This window comes from Carcharhinus amblyrhynchos, chromosome 4 (genome assembly GCF_965287045.1).
Source record: "Carcharhinus amblyrhynchos chromosome 4, sCarAmb.v2.hapA, whole genome shotgun sequence".
In the NCBI taxonomy this organism is placed as follows: domain Eukaryota; kingdom Metazoa; phylum Chordata; class Chondrichthyes; order Carcharhiniformes; family Carcharhinidae; genus Carcharhinus; species Carcharhinus amblyrhynchos.
In genome coordinates, this window is record NC_137327.1 from 49,128,494 (window position 1) to 49,148,343 (window position 19,850).

Genomic DNA, 19,850 nt, shown 5'->3' on the forward strand with positions numbered 1-19,850 from the left:
TCCCCAGAACCACCCACCTCCAAACAGCCCCGTTATTTATTAAATATACAGCACTGTGGAACATTATCTTCTTATTGGATGATGTAATTCATAATAGGTTCCTTCTTCAGATCACGTCTGGAAGCTATTACTTCTAAACTGAGCATCATGGATCAACGCAGAAAGTATTTATTTTAACTTCACTAGGGAACAATGCAGCAACAAAGTCATTGGATGGTGCCTTGTTTTGCAGCAGCTGTTCTCAAATTTCATACAACCTAAATTTATACAAAGTTACAACAAAAATACATCAACTGAAACGTTAAGAAGTTTGGATTACAGATTGATGATATAGATTTACTACGTGAAAAGTGCAACGCGCACCCAGCAACTTAACATTAGCTTGGCTAGATTAATCTGACATTGTATTGCAGATCCATATACAAATTTTCACATGCCACTTAAATATAAAAATATCACAGGCTAACTGAAATAGGTCAAACTCTATTTCTCTATTGCATAGTCACCCTGAGCAGTTGCAATTTGTTGAGATAATACAAAATATCTCTTCTCTAGAGGATGATAACTATTCCTGAGATAGGATTCAATGGGTAGCTATTTGTCAGGTATTGGCTGTGACTGTCAGTGCTAATATTTATAAAGACTTGAAGAGACGGGAATTAGCTACTTCCATTTAATCCAAGTTCTTAAAAGGTGTCACTGCGCAGACACTTATATTAAAAATTCTTATGGGCTAACGCAAGAACCTTAGAAATAGAAGGGGTAGGCCACTAAGCCTATCAAGTCTCCTCCACCATTCAATAAGATCATGGTTGATTTGAACGTAGCCTTAACTCCACCTCTCTGTTCCCCATAACCTTCGGCTTCCTTGTCAAACAAGAAATTTGTCTAACACAGCTTGAATACATTCAATGACCCAACCTTGGTCAACTTTTGACCCAACTTTCTGTGAAAGGTAATTCAAAAGATTAACAACCCTCAGAAGAAAGTCCTCATCTCCACCTTAAATGGGGCACCCTTCATCTTGGAATTATGCCCCCCCCCCCCAACCCCTGCAGTTGTAAATATCTCCCACGAGGGAAACATCATCTCAGCATTTCTTGGTCAAGCCCTATTTCTCTATCGCAGAGTCACCCTCAGTAGTCACAATTTGTTGAGATAATACAAAATATCTCTTCTCCAGAAAAGATCTTTGAGGTTTCAGTAAGATCACCTCTTATTTTTCTAAACTCCCAGGATAGGTCAAACCTGCTCAACTCTTCTAATAAGTCAAACCCTTCATCCCAGGAATCGGCCAAGTGAAACTTCTCTGAACTACTTCCAATGCAAGTATATCCCTCCTTAAGTAAGGTGACCAAAACTGTTCACAGCATTCTAGGTGTATAATCTTGCTCCATCACTTATATTCCATCCCCTTTGCAATAAAGGCCAACACTCCATTTGCCTGTCTAATTACTTATTGTTCCTACATACTGTGATTCTACAGCAGAACACCCAAATCTCTCTACATTCAAATAACATTTTCTCCACATTATCTGTCAAACTTTTTGCCACTCACTTAACCTATCTCTCTTCCTTTGCAGACTGTTTGTACCCTCCTCACAACTTGCTTTCCCACCCATCTCTGTTGAGTCAGCAAATTTGGTTACAATGGGTCCTTCCTTATATAGATTGTAAATACTCGAGGCTGCAGTACTATCACTTTGGCACTCCATCAGTTAGTTTGCAATCTATTTATCCCCAATTACTGTCAAATACAATTTTCCTTTCACAAAACCAAGTTGACTCTGGCTGATATTACAATCTTCTAAATGTCTTTTTACTACCAAAACAGACATTAAGGGGAGGTGGTGATGTATTGGTATTGTCACTGGACAGAGACCCAGGGTTATGCTCTGGGTACCCAGGTTTGAATTCCACTATAGCAGATGGTGAAATCTGAATTCAAATAAAAATCTGGAATTAAAAGTCTCATGGTGACCATGAAACCACTGACTGTTATTGTAAAATCTGGTTCACTAATGTACTTTAGGGAAAGCAATCTGCCATCCTTACCTCACCTGGCCTACATATGATTCCAGACCCGCACTAATGTGGCTGTGACTCTCAGCTGTCTTCAGACATGTGCAATAAATGCCGACCCAGCCAGCGAATGTCCACATCCCATAAACAAATTTTTAAAAATGGCCTCCAGTATGCCACTGTCTTTTTCCCTCCTTTCTTGAACACATATTATGTTCTGGATGATAATGTGGTAAATTGGATCAGCAAATTTGCCGATGACACAAAGGTTGGAGTAGTGGACAGTGAGGAAGATTTTCAAAGCTTGCAGGGGGATTTGGACCAGCTAGAAAAATGGTCCGAAAAATGCAGATGTAGTTTAATGCAGACAAGTGTGAGGTATTGCCAAGGTAAAACATACAACATACTACACTGAAGAGTGTAGTAGAACAGAGGGATCTGGGAGTACAGATACATAATTCCCTAAAAGTAGCATCACAGGTAGATAGGGTCATAAAGAGTGCTTTTGGAACGTTGGCTTTTATAAATCAAAGTATTGACTATAAGAGTTGGAATGTTATGGTGAGGTTGTATAAGACATTGGTGAGGCTGAATTTAGAGAATTGTGTGCAGTTTTGGACACCTAATTACAGGAAGGATATTAATACGGTTGAAAGAGTGCAGAGAAGGTTTACAAAGGATGTTGCCAGGATTTGAGAAACTGAGCTACAGAGAAAGGTTGAATAGGTTAGGACTTTAATCCCTGGAGTGTAGAAGAATGAGATTTAATAGAGATGTATAAAATTATGATGGCTATAGATAGAGTGAATGCAAGCAGGCTTTTTCCACCGAGGCTAGGGGAGAAAAAAACTAGAGGACGTGGGTTAAGGGTGAAGGAGGAAAGGTTTAAAGGGAATATTGGGGGGGGGTGGGGGGTGGTTTCTTCACACGGAGTGGTGGGAGTGTGGAATGAGCTGCCAGATGAAATGGTAAATGCGGGCTCACTTTTAACATTTAAAACCTGTAAAGGTACATGGATGAGAGGGGTGTGGAGGGATATGGTCCAGGTGCAGGTCAGTGGGACTTGGCAGAAAAATGATTTGGCACAGCCAAGAAGGACCAAAAGGCCATTTTTGTACTGTAGTGTTCTATGGTTCTATGGTTCTATTCATGGTTTTCCAACCCACTGGGAATTTTTTAAAGGTTACAACCAATATATCTAGCATTGCTTTAGCCACTCCTATTTGAACCCTACGACACAGGCCATTAGATTTAGTGGACTTGTCACACTCAATTTCCAGTAGTTTTCCCATTACTTTTTCTCTAGTGATAGTGATTATTTTAAATGTGTCCCTTCCTTTTACCTCCTGATTTTCTACTATTCTTGGGATGCCTTGTGCATTCTGCTGTGAGGAACAGTGGAATGAGAACATAGCTATTTTAAATACAGTTAAATTTGATAACTCACTCAAGTAAAATTATTTGATTGGGTCTCTGCTAGGCTAGATCTATCAAATACACAAACCCATTTTAAAAAGTTTTTAAAAATATAGCTGAAATTCATCAAATAAAAAACTAATTCTTTGGAGGTATGGGACTGTGCGAACTTTATTTTGGAGAAAGGAGGAGTTGTCATATTAATGTAATGTCAAAATCAAGAATTGACATCCATTATCAAAACATCAATTCTGACAGCAAAAACTTCAAATAACAGGTGCTGCTGGTTGACTGAGCATTATTTCCAATTCTAGTTGTGCAGATTTATTTACCTGTTTGTGGCAAACTAGATTTGAATGGAAGAATTAGGCATTCTCAGGTTAACACACCACACACCCCACAGACTTACACATGTTGCAATTCAAAGACAAGGGGTTAAATTTTCAGTTTTGCAACAGTGAGCTAAGTGATATTGGTGCCAGGGGAAAAAAAAAATCGGTGCCCACTGGGGGCTGCTCCCCAATGCATTCTGGTCATTAGGGAACTTTGCTGGGGTGGTCAAAGCTACATTTATAAAAAGGTCTTGATAGTGGCTGATACCAGTCTAGCCATGGTGTTTTCTCTCCACTCCACTTTTCTTGCTGGTTTAGATCCCAGATTTTTATTGAATGTGGTGCAGCACAGCAAGAGGACCTCCATGTTGAGGCACCCTCGCTGTTCTCAATCTGCCTCAGCAGCACCCATCTCTCCTGGTGGGAGGCTGTACATCTTCTGGACGGGCTGACATCATCGAGAGATCACCCGCTATCTTTAGTAAGATGTCAAGTGCGGAGATGGTTAATCAGGAGTCGGCCTCTGGGAAGACTGTTCTGCCGATCTCACTACTGGCAGGTATGGACCTGGGATTCCCATTTGTCTTGATGACAAGGTCTCAATGCCCATGGCAAAATGCTGCCCAAAAAGTTGATAGGAAATTGATTTCAAATGATCAGTGACTGGGAATGAGGAAGGCCTTTAGTCTTGATACTTGCTTCTGAGGCTCTCTACTGAGTCCTGTTGGAAAGTGCACCAGCTAAGGACTCTGAGCTCAGCCATGATGCCACTCAACTGATCAACGTCTCCACTGCACACACATGAAGGACGGCAACTTGGGTGAGATTTCAAAGGGCTACAAGCACCAGTGTCAAAGTATATAATTAGCTGGAGCACCCCAGCTATGCGAGAGGAAAGAAAAAAATTAGAACCATTTTGTTTTTAATTTAGCCAGCACCAGGTAACAAAGGAAGCCATTATTTAGAGATTTCCAAACATATTTCCTGCAATCTTTATTCTTGAAAAGGAAAATACTGAAGAACAAAATTCAATTCTGCAATCTATACTTCAATTTTTTTGTGACTTCAGCTCTTTTCAATGCAATTAAATTTAGTCGATTTAAATGTTTAGAAATAAAAGTAGCTCATTACTTAGAACTATATCCCTAATATTCACTTTTCACAATTTTGTAAAATGGAGATTAAATTTAAGTTTCAACAGCTTTAGTAATATTCTCTTTCAACTACCCCATATCCCATTCTTCTGTCTATTCCAAGCGTCTGAATGTTTTCAAAGGTTTTCAGACTCAATTAATTAATTTATTGAAAGGAAATAGAATATATCCTCTGGGTGGAAATGACAAGCAAATTGGCCCCATGGACTTCAACAACATTGCAGTTGTGTTGAATTGACAATTGACAATGCAGCAAAGGGGCTCAATTGCTAGCTCTTCAATACAATATGGTGAGCCACCTCGAGACTTGGCACAGAATTGACAAAGCTGCTCCCAGATACAAGGCAGTGAGCTTGTGCGCCATCAACCGCAGGCACTCAAATCTTCAATTCTGCTGGCATAGGGTGTATCCATTATTGTTCCGCCAATACGCCACACTGTACAGTTTTAGATCTTCAAAATGGCTGCACTTTGCACAGCGCAAGAACATAGCTCAATCTGCAAAAAGGACCAAGCATCTTAATTCAAAAGTAAATCAAAACCAAGTTTCTTTTAACATTATTATAAAAGGGTATTCAAACTCTGTTATTCTAACATAAACCAAAATGTTTTGTTATTTTATCAAAAAATGAGAAAAATTGGAAATATGTATGTAGCATCATAAAACGTTTCATTTTGTCTGTGTTCGATCGATTCCAAACCAACACTGTGCAATCTGGTAAGATTTCAATGCTGTTTTTAATGCTATAGCCAATTTTCCACTTACCCTCTTCCTGGACTCTTCAATAGCTGACAGCAGTGCATTATCACGCTCATTCTTCAGAAAACCCTACAGGGTAAAGAAAGTCACATCAATGCTGGAAACACTGTCACAGAAGGCTTCACCACGGCATGAACTAACAGCCATCACTGCACAGTCTGCATAATTAGCAAATTCAGAGAAGATTCTATTAAAAACAATCCATAGCATATTATCAACCTGCTGAAAGCAGCTTTCTACAAATGCTTTTAACAATGTCTCAAATTCTGTACAACTATCAACATTTAAAATTATATCCTTCTAAAAAACCATTATTAGTTGACAGTGTAGCCGACTACCACACATTCTCAATAGGAATGGAGAATTATCTTCACCTATGCATTTAACCAGTGATGCTTACCAATAATTTACACCGTGGAGTTGAGAATTTAGTCTATCAGACAATACATTCCTACCTACTGCTTCATATTTCTGGCAAAGCCATTCTGACATGTACGAAAACCTATTATGGAAAATTATGAGGTGAAATGGCAGCTTCCCACCAGCTTCTCTCTCTCTCTCTGCAGGCATCTCCATTACTCCTTAACCTACATATAGAACACCACCAGCAATGATGAATGGAAAAAAGTGCTAATTAGCTTTATCTTTTTCAATGTCATTTCTCATCCCCAAATTGTAGAGTTGCCTTTATTTATCCCCTACTCTTTGCAGCATGGGCTCAATGGTGCAGCAATCATTCAAATGACCCCACCCCATCTCAGAAGTCTGATGGACAATGACTCATGGCTTGGCATAACAATTCGAAAGATCCTACTGCAAAGTTGTAAGTTTTTAATTTAGTGCAGGGAACGATGACAAAATTACTACTTTCCACACTTCAAAATATTAAGCATGTTAAAATAACTTTAGTGTGCAATTCCACATCTTTAGACATGTACAGTAGAATTTAAGAAAAATGCAATGTGGAAACTAAATATCAGAATTGGGTTAAGAGTGCAACTGCAATTTCTCCAGACGCTTATCCATTCAGTTCTTTCTTCATATATAGTAGATGTTCCTAACCTTCTTAATATAGTGGAAGCAAAAATGTAGAAATGGGTCCAAACTGCAAAGAGGCTGTGTATGACGCAGTTACTTGACACACCCATGCCTTCAGCATCAAATCCTTGGAAACAATGGATAATTAGAATATCTTTGAATGGATACCTTTTAAAATAAAAGGCAGTGCAGCTAAGATACTCAAAATAGTCACAATGCACCATCATATCTAGCAAATGAAAGATATTAATTTCAAGCTTTAATGACCATTCTTCAACCTTGTTCCAATATAGCAATTCACATTTACAATTGGTTAACCTTGAAGCTGGATCCATTTGATCTATTTAATCTATTTGATTATTTCTTGCAGGTGATTAAATGGCACTGAGATTAATCACCTTTAAGTGAATGTGCATTTGAATACAAGGAAAAAGCATTTTGCATTAATTTTTCAAAATTAAAATACTGAAAAATAGCTCAACCCTTCAATATTGCCACAATTTTGTGACCAAAGTAAAATTACGCATTTCACAAGGCTATATATCTTTACAAAGGGTCTTTTTAAAATTAGAAATTTCAGTGATGAACTTATAAAATTGCACAGGCAGACTTTGGCAACATCCTCCTGTTAGCTTTCCTCCGAATGTACTGGACCAGAGGAAATAGTTCAGTACTAAAAATAGGAAACAAAAGACCAGATAAATGGAGCAAAGATAGCCTTAGCAGTGTAAGCCATCAAAACAGTTTATGATATGCATCAAGGTAAAGATGATGAAAAGGAGGAAAGGAAAAGGGGTTAAGAAAAATCAGATGAAGTGGACGAAGGAGTAGGATTAATACTACTGGTCCAGCATCTATACAGCTGCCATTTCCAGTCATGAGAAAGCCTGGACAAAGAATTGCTTTTAAAGGACTTACTATATGCACGCAAATGAATACGTAGCATAGTCAAAGAATTTTTAAAAAATACACAATTTAGACTAAGACACAGTAGTTCATTATAGTTACTAAACTGTAAACTCCTTGAAACAGAACAATTGAAAATGGAAACTGATAAGCAGACACGACGCAATACGAAGCTTACGGATCTAAGGCGCAGCATGACCCCACCCTAAATTTAATCATATATTGGTTCTTACATAGCCACAGAATGATCAAATAAATTTAAAATTCAGTTTCCTTACCTGGAGAGCAAGCCTTTTGTTTATATAACATGTAAAGGAGGAACCAATTCGGGTTCAACAGACATACTTGATGGAGTTTGCTCCGTCACATATACAGCAATACTATACTTAATAAAAGATCTAATAGATTCAAGGCCTTTCTGGGGTATTTCACACTCCAAACCAATTTCTGATGCTGTCTAATATACACCTTGTTGTTGTAGCTCCCCTTGCACAGCAAAAAGAGCACAGAGGTTCTTAGAACTGTTGATACAGTCAACAGTCCGGGAGCATAATTAACAAGCAGCTCGGTGTCTAGGGAGCTGAAAATCAGCTTAATCTATTTCATGAGTGCATACACTGCAGTTCACCCAATCCACAGTACTGCAAAATGTGAATTCTATCACCGCCTCAGCAGTCCGATGTGCTGGCTGCTCTGATGTGTGCTACGGTTTTAGGGTTACACAGGGATTTTTTATTGTTAAAGGACTGTACCATATCAATTTGAAGGTGGGGGAGGAGAGAGAGAGAGAGAGAGAGAGAGAGAGAAAGATGGGTGGGCTGGGGGGGTGGTGGGGTGATGCTAGACGGAAAGATGATTCAACCTTTTTTCCTCCTTTGGCCCACTGCAATTTATGATAATGGGAATTTTTGATGACTTCCGACATCCTGCCTTGAAATCAGGCTAATAATCCTTTTAGCTGTCATGTTTTGTTAATGAGGTAAATGCGGCTGCAGAATGAAGTAACACTGGGAACTGCACAATTTAAATCACAGATGTGAAGCTATTTTCTTAAGATAGCAGCCTTTATTAGCATATGTCGTAAAGTATGGAGTAGAGATGTAGCATTTTCTCCCTTCCCTTATCCAGCAACAAAACTGATCAGCTTCCGCCATTTAAATAAGCAACAGTATCACAAAGTGTCTTTCCTAGATGCTGGCCAGGCGCAAATGAAAAATGCAGCAGAATTAATAGTTGCTACCCGTTTCAGTACAATACAGCACTGATATGTTGCTGAATATGAACTTGATCATACTCTCTGTTCAGAATATCAGCAGTGCACGCCACCTTAAATAATCTCATACATTCTTGTGTTTGGTCTACAATAACATTCTTTGTAATCGTGCAGATGTTGCAAAAATTAACCTTCAATACCATAGATGATAGATGACTCTGCATGACTATGCCAGTCGCCTCAGGATAAACAGTAAGAATATGATAAAAATTTAGGTAGGTTATAGATTAAACTGGAATACAAACTAAATTAATAGGGTTTTTCATTAACGAAGATGCACATTATTTCATGTAATGAAAGGACCTTATATTACAGTTAACATTGGCGCTGCAAACAGCATAAATAGCATCAGCCTGACTATTAAACTCTTCAATCAGAGAGATTTTCCAGCCAAAGGTGATATTATCCCAAACTAATTTGGGTTTGACCAATCAATGTCACTTTCCTAGCTGCTCATTATTGGGCTATTCTTAAATATTGATATTATGGCATGATAAAATAATAATGTCTTGCAGATCAGACTGGGCGGGGTGGAGGTTAACATCTGGACGTAAAGCTGCAGTGACAAGACCTAAAACGAGAACTAGTCTCAATGATCAGAATCAGGCTAGTTTATTCTACACAATCAGGCAATGGCGCTGTTATCAAATTGCAGAAAGCCACAGAAACTTCTAGAGACAGCAGCATTCATTCGATTCAGATTCTAGCGAAGCATTTTCTTTAACAAACGACTGCACAAAGCTGATGGTGCGAAGCCATTTTAAAAATTTTTAAATTTACCCTGTATTTATTTTAACCACTGAACTACTTCATGGGCAGATCAAATTAAAATAATTAATTGGGAAAAAAATTATACATTTATATGAACAAAACAGCAGTTCTATTAACCTATTTTACACAGAAACTAGACCAACTGATGCTACTTCAAAAGATGCAGTTCTACAAGGTTTTCATTTCCAATCAATTTACAACAATGGTAAAAATAATTTGATTTATTGAATTATACTGTGAATCTCACTGTGCAATTATTCTGCAGCAATGTCAACAGTTTTTCACCTTCTAAACCAACAGCACAGCCAGAATGATAGGTTTATATTTTTAAAGACAGGTTCAGCATATCGTGTGAAACACACAGCATTGGTTTTAGGGAGATACGACAGCAATTTAATTTCAGGGTTCAGACAGTAATGAACAGCACTTGCTGCTTTCAGAATTCATGGCATCATCTGAACCCTTGGTTTAAATTACAGCCTCATTATTCAATCCTTGCCAATCTATATGGTTGTCATTGTACATTGCTAAAGACATAAAATTCCTTTTAATCTAAATCAACAAATTTGAAGGGCAGAATTTCTGCAATCATAGCACCGACTGTTATAACTGACAATACATTTAACCTTTTAAAAAATGCATTATAAGTCAGGTTTTTTTTATTCCTGGGATAACATTTCTTAGGATACACAAAGATAGGTCAGTACCGTCAACCATCTTACATTTTGCAAATATCAAAGCTTTAGTTTAGTAAAGTCAAAATGGGACGAGCTTCAATTTGATTCAAAATCTTTTCCATTGAAATATTTTACATATCCGAGTTTCAGAGTAAATGTCATCCTGAGAACTCATGTAAACCTGTAAAGTCTATGATTTATAATGTTTGTTGGGAGGGACGGGATGGGGATAACAGCTAATATTCTGCTTCTTCATCTCTAAAGTCTGGTTTCAATCCAGTGGAAATCAATGAAATAAAGTTTTTTTTTATCTCAGTCAGTGAAGTGGACACAATATTGTTCATAGCATTCTCTTCATTTCTTCAGTATGTGATGCTACGTATGATATGTCACACTGGTATTCATAGATGGTCAACCACACCTCTGTCATGGCACATCAGGACTGCACTACTGGTCTCCAACCTATCAGTGTTTAATGCTGACACTGTATCCAAAAGACATTCCCCATAACCGGCGTCCCCCACACTGAGAATGGGAGGAAAAAGCCTTTTCTCATGAATATTTCCAATCAACTATCGATCAGATTTAGAAAGCAGTAATAGGGGTAAATCCTTTTGTGGTGGAACTGCATAATGATGATGGTTAAAATTAGTTTTAGTAATTCTACATATAAACATTTTGCCATTTATAGCAAAATTGCAGTTGTGACAAGTTCAGCAGTCTATTGGAAGTAACTTCAGAATGTAGTTCTCCATTCCATTCTAACAGCTAATGCTAGCAACCCTGATCTTAAGGGAGGTGGAGGTGTAGGGGAAGGAAGTGGGTGGTACAGATTTCTGTACTGTCCTTTCATCTCTAGAAGCATGAGAAAACAACTAGCTCACGTAGTTCCATACTGCTATGACATATTGACCAGTACAAGGCCAGACAGCTGTGAATGGGAATATGTAAAAAGGATTCAAAAAGATGCTCGATGGGTTACTTGAAGGTCATTCACAAAAATCTTATTTCAAGGAAGGTCAATCTTTTTTCTTTCCTTGACCTTTCCACAGCTAAAATAAGTTAGTACATGAAAGCTAAATAATACATTACAAAAACTGTTAAGGTTCCATTCAGTAGAATTTTTGAGGGCAAGACAAAAAGTACTAGAATGTGAAATGGTCAAAAATCACTGCACCCCCTTGAAATTAAGGAAGCTCGTTAGATTTAGGAAAATGCTCATAATGTATTATAGTCGACTCAATCAATTTCTGCCTCTGTTCCTATCCTCCATGCCAATGACACAGCAACTTTTGACATGCTGCAGCTGAGCAAGTTCATGTTCCAGTACAAAGCAAGCCTGTCTGAACATCCACGTCAGCAACTAATGAATCTGACCTGGCAGCAGCTCCAGGCTACCATTAAGTTATTAGCGTAAATTTAAATACATCCCCCCCAACCCCACCTCAATTTTCTCTACATATTGTGGGTAATACTATCCTTCCGGCTTTTTCCACCATCTCCGATGCATCGTCTGCCTCAATCCCTATTAGCAAGATTTTTTTCGTCCCTTGTGATTTATTAAAGGCTTGAGGGCAAGGTCGATGCAGCCACTCTTTGTGTGACCTGCTGATAGTGTCTTTTCACCATTGTAAATCCCACATAATCATATCACACTATCAAAGGCAGCTTATTTAAGCAATAGGAAAAAGGCCGACATCCCATTTGCAATCTACTCTGAAGCAGTAGCCCATGACAGACATCAGCAGATCACACCATTTCCAGTTATGGTGTGCCTCACTACTGCATTTTAATATGCAGTCCAGTTATGAAGAGATTGCCTCACATTGTGGATGCCATTAGAAGCTGTGGAAAATTCAAAACTCACGTCTGCACAAAAGCCTGCTGCTTATTGATCAGCAACACCAGAAAGATCCAAGTACCGTGAATGCAACAATACTGTAGAGATTCATCAATAGGCTTCCTTACTTTCAAAATGAATAACGAACATCATTGCAGATTTGCATCAAACCAGAGACAGATGCAGGTTTCCTGGCTGTATTTTTGAAAGACATCTATGCTAGACACTATCATAGAGATAGTTAAAACAAATACAGAGGATGACTGGAGGAGTGCTTGGTGATGCCAGAATCTGCTTATAAAATACATTCATTCCACTTTGGCCCAATAACCCGTCCCCTAAAGTTCCTGATAATTGGTATTCAGAAGAATTTGAGGACACTTAAGTAAATGGTGTGCTATATTCCTGTGGTGCAATCCTTCCATGAGGAATGATAGACATGCATCAAACAATCCATTTAGGTGGAGCTACCAAGTGACAGTGAGAGTTGTTATTTTTGGTATTGGCATCTGTTACCAACTGCTGTAGCCATTGGTCTTTGCACGCTAACTCACAGGAAGTACTGTAATTTCCCTCTTTTGGCCAGCTAGTGATCCCAGGTGTAATAATTGATGTTTAGGGCCTTCACGCTACACTTGCAAGTATCCTTGATGTGGAGGCCTACTGCTCTAGTTAGCTCACCTTATAAGTCGCCTTTGAGTATACAACCATCTTCCAATCTGCTGGCCAGCCCTATTCGCCAAAGCTTCCTCCATTTGATTAGTGCCAATGAACCTGGGAGCTCTGCATGAGAGAGAACTGATGTGGAGATGCCGGCGTTGGACTGGGGTAAACACAGTACGAAAACCTGGTGTTGTCAGACTTCGTACTGAGAGAAAACTGCCACCTTCCATGATATTTGTCCTTTTGGGATATACCCATAATCTACTGCAGACAGTGAAGGTGGAAATTATTGATTTCCTTTTCTTGGTAGTTGTAAGTTGCTAATGTCTCATAGCCATGCAGCAAGATACTGAGAACACAGACCCCATAAACCATTATCTTCAGGGTTAGCTTGGTGTTGTTCCACGTGTATTTTTGCGAGACAGTCAACGACAGTGGTTGCTTTCCTTATACAAACATCAAGCTCTGTATCAAGGGACAGATTGTCTGTCACTATCACAAATCCAGCTTATGTTATCTGAGGAGGCTTGAATGATGTACAATTTTGCTTATACGAGTGTGTGAAGAGTCATGTGCAAGATCCAATGAGAAAGTAATCAACTCAGTTGAAGCATAACACTTAAAGATTACTTATTACAATAAAGAAAAGGGTCATATGTATGAACATGACTATAGTGACCTAAGATGGTTATGTATAGGAACTAAACACCCACACAGTTTATATAGAAATTATCCTTTTTGATCCAAAGTATATTAATGAGTCCTGAACTCTTTCAGGACTTCCCTTTTCCCAAACAACATCCACTTCAACAGATCTATAGCTAAAGGCTAGCTTACAGTTACCACACTGAATATCATTGAGTACTTATTCTGGGGAATGTCACTTCTTGGTTCAGCAAAGATATGGGTTTAACTGCCTCCACAAAGGTTTTGCACTCTCATTTCTGATCTGCTAACAGGCTGTTGGGTGGAATGTGCCACCCTCCTTCCAAAAAGGTTGGCAATTGTATGATTTTCTCCCTTGACTGTTCTCTCTGTATATTTGTTGTGTTCCCCCAGCTTCTGTGGTTCTAAAACATTAACATACATGTGCCTCCCGTTAATGGTTCAGTCACCTAACTAAAGGGTTTCCTGTTAGCAGGGTGATGTATTCTTCTGGTTGGTCTAAAACCTGCTAATCTTGTTACTGGGGAACTCACATTACGTGAAAATTGCCTTTTGAAATGCTGGTGGCTTCTAAACTTGCTAGCTTTGTTATGTTCTTGCTTATTACTGGCACAATCGTGACAGCCACTATAGGCCAAGATATCATAATTTGCTAAGTACTTCCAGTGGGCTGTTATTTATTGCATTGAAGTGGAGATGCGACATCTTGTTCCATAACCACAGTTTTCCTGATGTTTATAGTCATGGAGAACACGTTACAGACATGGAAGAGGCAGACACGAGTCATTGTAACCAAATTTCTGTTTGGATAATAGATGCAACAGTGTCAGCAATCAGAAATTCCTGATCAGGATGCAATGGGTGTTTTGTCTTTGTCTTCAAACTTTAGAGACTGTAAAGCTTGCTGGCTGACCCAGGGTGCAAGTCAACCCCTTCATATTTGCTGGCCAAGAAAGAAAGATACTAAACAAATAGGGGACTCGGTCACAATTTTTTCACTTCACTCTTCATCCTGAAACTGCCAGAAGTGGACCCATCACATTGTATAATACAGTACATGTGTCATGGAAGGAGCAGATGAGACTTGAGAGTTTTCGTGGACAGCTAATTATTTCCAAAGCTCTGCTCTACTGACTATGCTGAATGCCTTCTACAAAAGTGAAGTAAAAGGGGAAACCATGTTCTCTACACGTCCCTTGTCGTTGGCACATGGAGAAAGTAACATCCACAGTAAATCTGCTGGCATAAAAACCACACTGTGCTTCCAGGTACACCTAGTCTACAAGCACTTGGGGTCTTTTAAATATGATCTTAGCAAAGGCCTTCCCCAGGACACTAAAGACGGAGACGCCCCTGTTGTTGTTGCAGTCCCATGTCATTTTTTTGTGTAGTGTGGTGATTTTGGCATTGCACGTCTCCTGTGGAATGGAGCCTATATTCCAATGGAGGAGTAAGTGTGCAACAGATGGGATTTCCTATGCTCGAGCAGTTTGGCTGGGATTCCATCCTTTCAAGGTGCCTTCTGTTTGCTGAGCAGTCTATGGCTTTCTTGAGCGCAAGGGATGACGGATTTTCATTGAACCTATGTCAGGAATATAAGAATTTAAGAACTACGGGCAGGAGTAGGCCACCTGACCCCTCAAGTCTGCTCTGCCATTCAATAAAAATAGGCTGATCTTTTGGTGGACTCATCTCCACTTGCTGGGCTGCTCACCATAACCTTTAATTCCTTTACTGTTCAAAAATGTATCTATCCTAGCCTTAAAAACATTCAATGAGGTAACCTCAACTACTTCACTGGGCAGGGAACTCCACAGATTCACAACCCTTTGTGTGAAGAAGTTCCTCCTCAACTCAGTCCTAAATCTGCTCCCCTTTATTTTGAAGGCCCCTAGTTCTAGTTTCACCTGCCAGTGGAAACAACTTCCCTGCTTTATCTATTCCCTTCATAATGTTATATGTTTCTATAAGATCTCCCCTCATTCTTCTGAACTTCAATGAGTATAGCTGCAGCCTATTTAGTCTCTCCTCATAAGCCAACCCTCTCAACTCCAGAATCAACCTAGTGAATCTCCTCTGCACCCGCTCCAGTGCCAGTATATCCTTTCTCAAATAAAGAGACCAAAACTGTACACAGTACTCCATGTGTGGCCTCACTAGTACCTTATACAGCTGCAACGTAACCTCGCTGTTTTTAAATGCCATCCCTCTAGCAATAAAGGACAAAATTCCATTTGCCTTCTTAATTACCTGCTACACCTGCAAACCAGCTCCTGGAGATTCCTGCTCAAGGACATCTAGGTCCCTCTGCACAGCAGCATGCTGCAATTTTTTTTTACCATATAAATAACAGTCCATTTTGCTATTATTCCTACCAAAATGGATGACCTGATATTTACCAACATTGTACTTCATCTGCCAGACCCTCACCCACTCACTCAGACTATCTATACCCCTTTGCAGACTTTTAGCGTCCTCTGCACACTTTGCTCTGCCACCCATTAGTGTCATCTGCAAATTTTGACACACCACACTTGGTCCCCAACTCCAAATCATCTATGTAAATTGTAAATAGGAATGTCAAGCATGGACGGAGGTCAAGTATAAAGAAATCTTACTGCAATTACATGGGTCTTGATGAAACCATACCTGTAGTAGCACTATATTGTTTTGATTACCTTGATTAAGAAAGGATATACTTGCTTTAGACAAAGGTTTGCTACAGATTTCTGGGATGAAGGGATTATCCTATGAAGAGGAACTTTGTATGTTAGGTTGACATTCCCTAGTTTAGAAGAATGACCGGTGATCTCATTGAAACAAAGTTCATAAAGGGTTTGACAGGACAAATGCTAGGGAGGATGCTTGCCAAGACTAGGATAGTCTAGAAATAAGAATCTAAATCTCAGAAGAAGGGATCCGTCATTTAGCTCATACGAGGGGAAATTTCTTCAGTCAAAGGGTTGTGGAACTCCAGAACTGTCTATGCCAGAGACCTGCTGATACTCAGAGTATGTTTAATGCAGAGATTAAAGATTTTTGATTACAAGGAGAATAAGGGATATAGGAATTGTGTGGGAAACTGCAGTTGATACAGAAGATCAGCCATGATTCTACTAAATGACAGGGCAGGCTTACATGGTCTATGCCCCTTCCTGTTCCTCATGTTAAGTTTCAGGATACATTTTTAAAAAGAAAATGGCTTATCCCTTATCTAGTCCATCAAGCAAACCTGTGTACCAACAATCCATAACTACTTAAACTAATAAATGCAATAAAGATAACATGACTATGATGGGGAAAGTTGAATTTAAATTGTACGGCCATAACTAATCCTATAGCCAGCAGAAAACTGGGGCATTAGTGCCAGCAATCACGAGTCTATTACCAGCTATGGTGTGAGCACTCAAACCAGAAGCCAATAGAAGTTGCTGCTTCATGGCTTCAGTCTGGATCTTTGATCCAAATCAGGTTGTCTGCAGTTGCGCCCATCCCACCACAATAATGAATGCAACAAAAGGACTTAAACTTGAAGCTGAAATGTTGTCTCACATCTTTAAATTGCACATCTAAGCATTATTTTCATGTAAGCTTTTATCTGTTTCCAACTTTTTCTCATCACAGTCTTCCATTTGTGGATGTGGTTCTTAAACTATCAGCAGTACAATGTAGCTCCCAGAATTCGAACATTGTAAAGCTGCTGAGTGCCTATTTCTGACCTTCTTGTGAAAATGGCAGCAGCGCAACACTGCTGTAATGCGCTACAATGACAACGTCAGCTTATAAACTAATAATGACAAGTACTGTCTCACATCTAACTTTACATCTATATCATGCCACATCTATTTGAACAGAAAGTGTCTGAAAGCTCCAGTTTTCTGACTGACAGTACATATGGTGAATGCCAAGGCCAGGCTAAGAAAGAATAAATACAATGCTAAAGATCAGAGGGACTGGTTTAAAAAAAATTGCATCAAATCATGAAAACGCCTTAAAGTAGAATGGAGTATTGTGAGACAGGCAAATTTGTGAGCAAGAGAAAGGCAGTGAGCAGAATTGATTACAGAATGTTTTTAAAGACAGCTCAGTTAGTGATTAGATAAGTTAACAAATGATCTTTATCAAAAGGGAAAATTATATATTTTTCTTCTTTGCTACCCACTGCCTTTACCAAATACCTTTGGCAGAAGGGAGGATTGACTGAATATTGGGTTCTAACACCACTCTACAGATAACCAAATAAATGTAAGTAGCCTGGACTGATCAGGTCTCTAACTTTCCCTTGTCAGGAGGTACATGATTATCAAATGCAAATAAAGTTGTAACAAGGATAGGACTAAATAAGTAATTACGAAGCCAGGCAAATTGAGATAGATAAAATGGTCAAATTGCAAGCCCCCAATACCCGGGCTGTAAAATTGTTTGATTCTAACTGTGTTTGAGAAATTTTGAGCACAAATCCCCAACATTGCTCAGATTCCAATAGGTCTGGAGTAGTACACAGATTTTCAGCATTAAAAATGTTCACATTCAGCCAAAATTGGGTTTGTGACGGTAATAGAGCCTTTTGAAAAAAGAAATTCAGGTCAGAAACCTGTTACAAAAGGTGCAGCTCAGCTGACAGCCTTCAGTAAGTAACCCTTTAGGATCCAGTGCGAGTGAGTATTCCATTTTAGAACTGGATCCTAATTATGAATATTGAATGCTGAATAAGTTCAAGTGCTACAGTTGGTTAATATTGAATTTTCCAGTCCTGGAAGCTTCCAAATTGATTTAAAAAAGCACAATTATTTTTGCTGTGAAGACAAATATGCTGCTTAATGGCAAGAATCCATAACAGATATCTTTTGACATCTGTAGTTATTTTCCCCAGAATTGGGCAAGAAGTCATAAAACATTTTTCTCTACAACCTTTACAATGATTTATTTTCAGGGGAGTGGGGAGGAGAGAATAATATTAGGCTGAAAATAATCCCTTGGATTAAAAAAAAATCAATTTAAATTATTTTTAACATTGGCACAGACAGCGGCTAATTAAGCAATCGCGTGATTAATTCATTATTTGGGCTAATTTGAAACAAGTTCAGATGGTTCAGCAATAGTGCAACTATTGAAATTTTTTTTCACTTGCTAATCTCAAAATAATGTGGTCACAGAGGTAGCTCTGAATACAGAATGGCTCGCATACTTATTTAGCATATTGTCTTCTAACCAATATGGATTTCAAGCTAGTCCAGACTGATGAGATGAAAATCCTGTCGATCTACTACAAGGGTTTCATGTGAAATCAGCTCCTGCAGGCTCAACCCACAGAACAAAACTAGTCTTATTTTGCACCATGTCAATCTCACTCAGACAGTTCACAGAATAGCTGTTGTCAAAAATGTAAAATGTCATACTGGTGCAGCAGGGAGTACCTTTTGAGGCTAAAAAAGCTGAAATAAAAACAGAATTTGCTGGAAATACACAGTAGGCCAGTTGGCATCTGCTTAAAAGAAAAATGGGTAAACATTTCAGGTGAAGATCTATCAGGGGAACTTAAGTTCATTTCTATAAAAAGGTCACTGAAAACAGATCCTAAATATTAGGTAAAAGCAGAAAATAGAAAAGGCTGGTCTGACAACAGGTCAATCGGCATCGATGGAGGGAAGAAGCTCCATTTCAGTTACAGACCCTTTTAAGAACAAAGCAGCAAAAAGTGAGAACAAGCAGAAAAAGAGATGGGAGGGCTGAATGCAAATTTAAGGTAACAGTTAACATATACTCAGAGGACAGAATGGAATTATATATCATTCAAATACAAAATCTCTTACGAAAAAAATATACATTAAAGTAACAAGTAGCAGCAAACATCTGAGAGAGTCTTGATATCCACCCCTTGCTCATTTGCATTAATACTTGCATACATGGCTTTAGCTTTTACTTATACCCTAGTCACACAGCTATGTATCCAATCGCTCTCTCTCAACCTCTCTAAGGTCTCTGTGCCAGCAGACTCTCCGTTCATCATTCAGTCTTGAATGAACCGTAATTTCCCCCAACGAACAAAAAAACGCGCAAAAACACAATCTCTTGATTTTGACCCCCAGCACAAATTATGCACTTGTGTTACCAGCTCCATCATTTCACAATCAATATCTTAGAGCGAAGCAGCCTGCTTGGGACACTGTTTGATCCTAAACTAAGCTTCCAGTGTTAACCCCTCAATCACAATGGAGATAACATTGCTACCTCCAACTCCCACCTCAGACCATCTGCCACTCAAATGCTCATTCACATCTTATGGTTTGATAACTTCAAAGTTTTCCTGGTAGGTTTCACAATCACCAATT

The 19,850-nt window shown here is 38.9% G+C and overlaps 1 protein-coding gene across 3 annotated transcripts in view; it reads right to left on the bottom strand.

Moving 5' to 3' along the window:
* nup93 (nucleoporin 93) overlaps nt 1-19,850 on the bottom strand; it is a 128,042-nt gene that overhangs the window by 37,378 nt on the left and 70,814 nt on the right. For 2 of the 3 annotated variants that reach the window (XM_080187122.1, XM_080187119.1), the window contains exon 4: nt 5,691-5,753. In XM_080187122.1, coding sequence (XP_080043248.1) covers nt 5,691-5,753 — 63 coding nt within the window. Of the gene's footprint in view, nt 1-5,690; nt 5,754-7,906; nt 8,209-19,850 lie in introns of those variants that run through there. The other variant, XM_080187123.1, reaches the window with a different exon arrangement.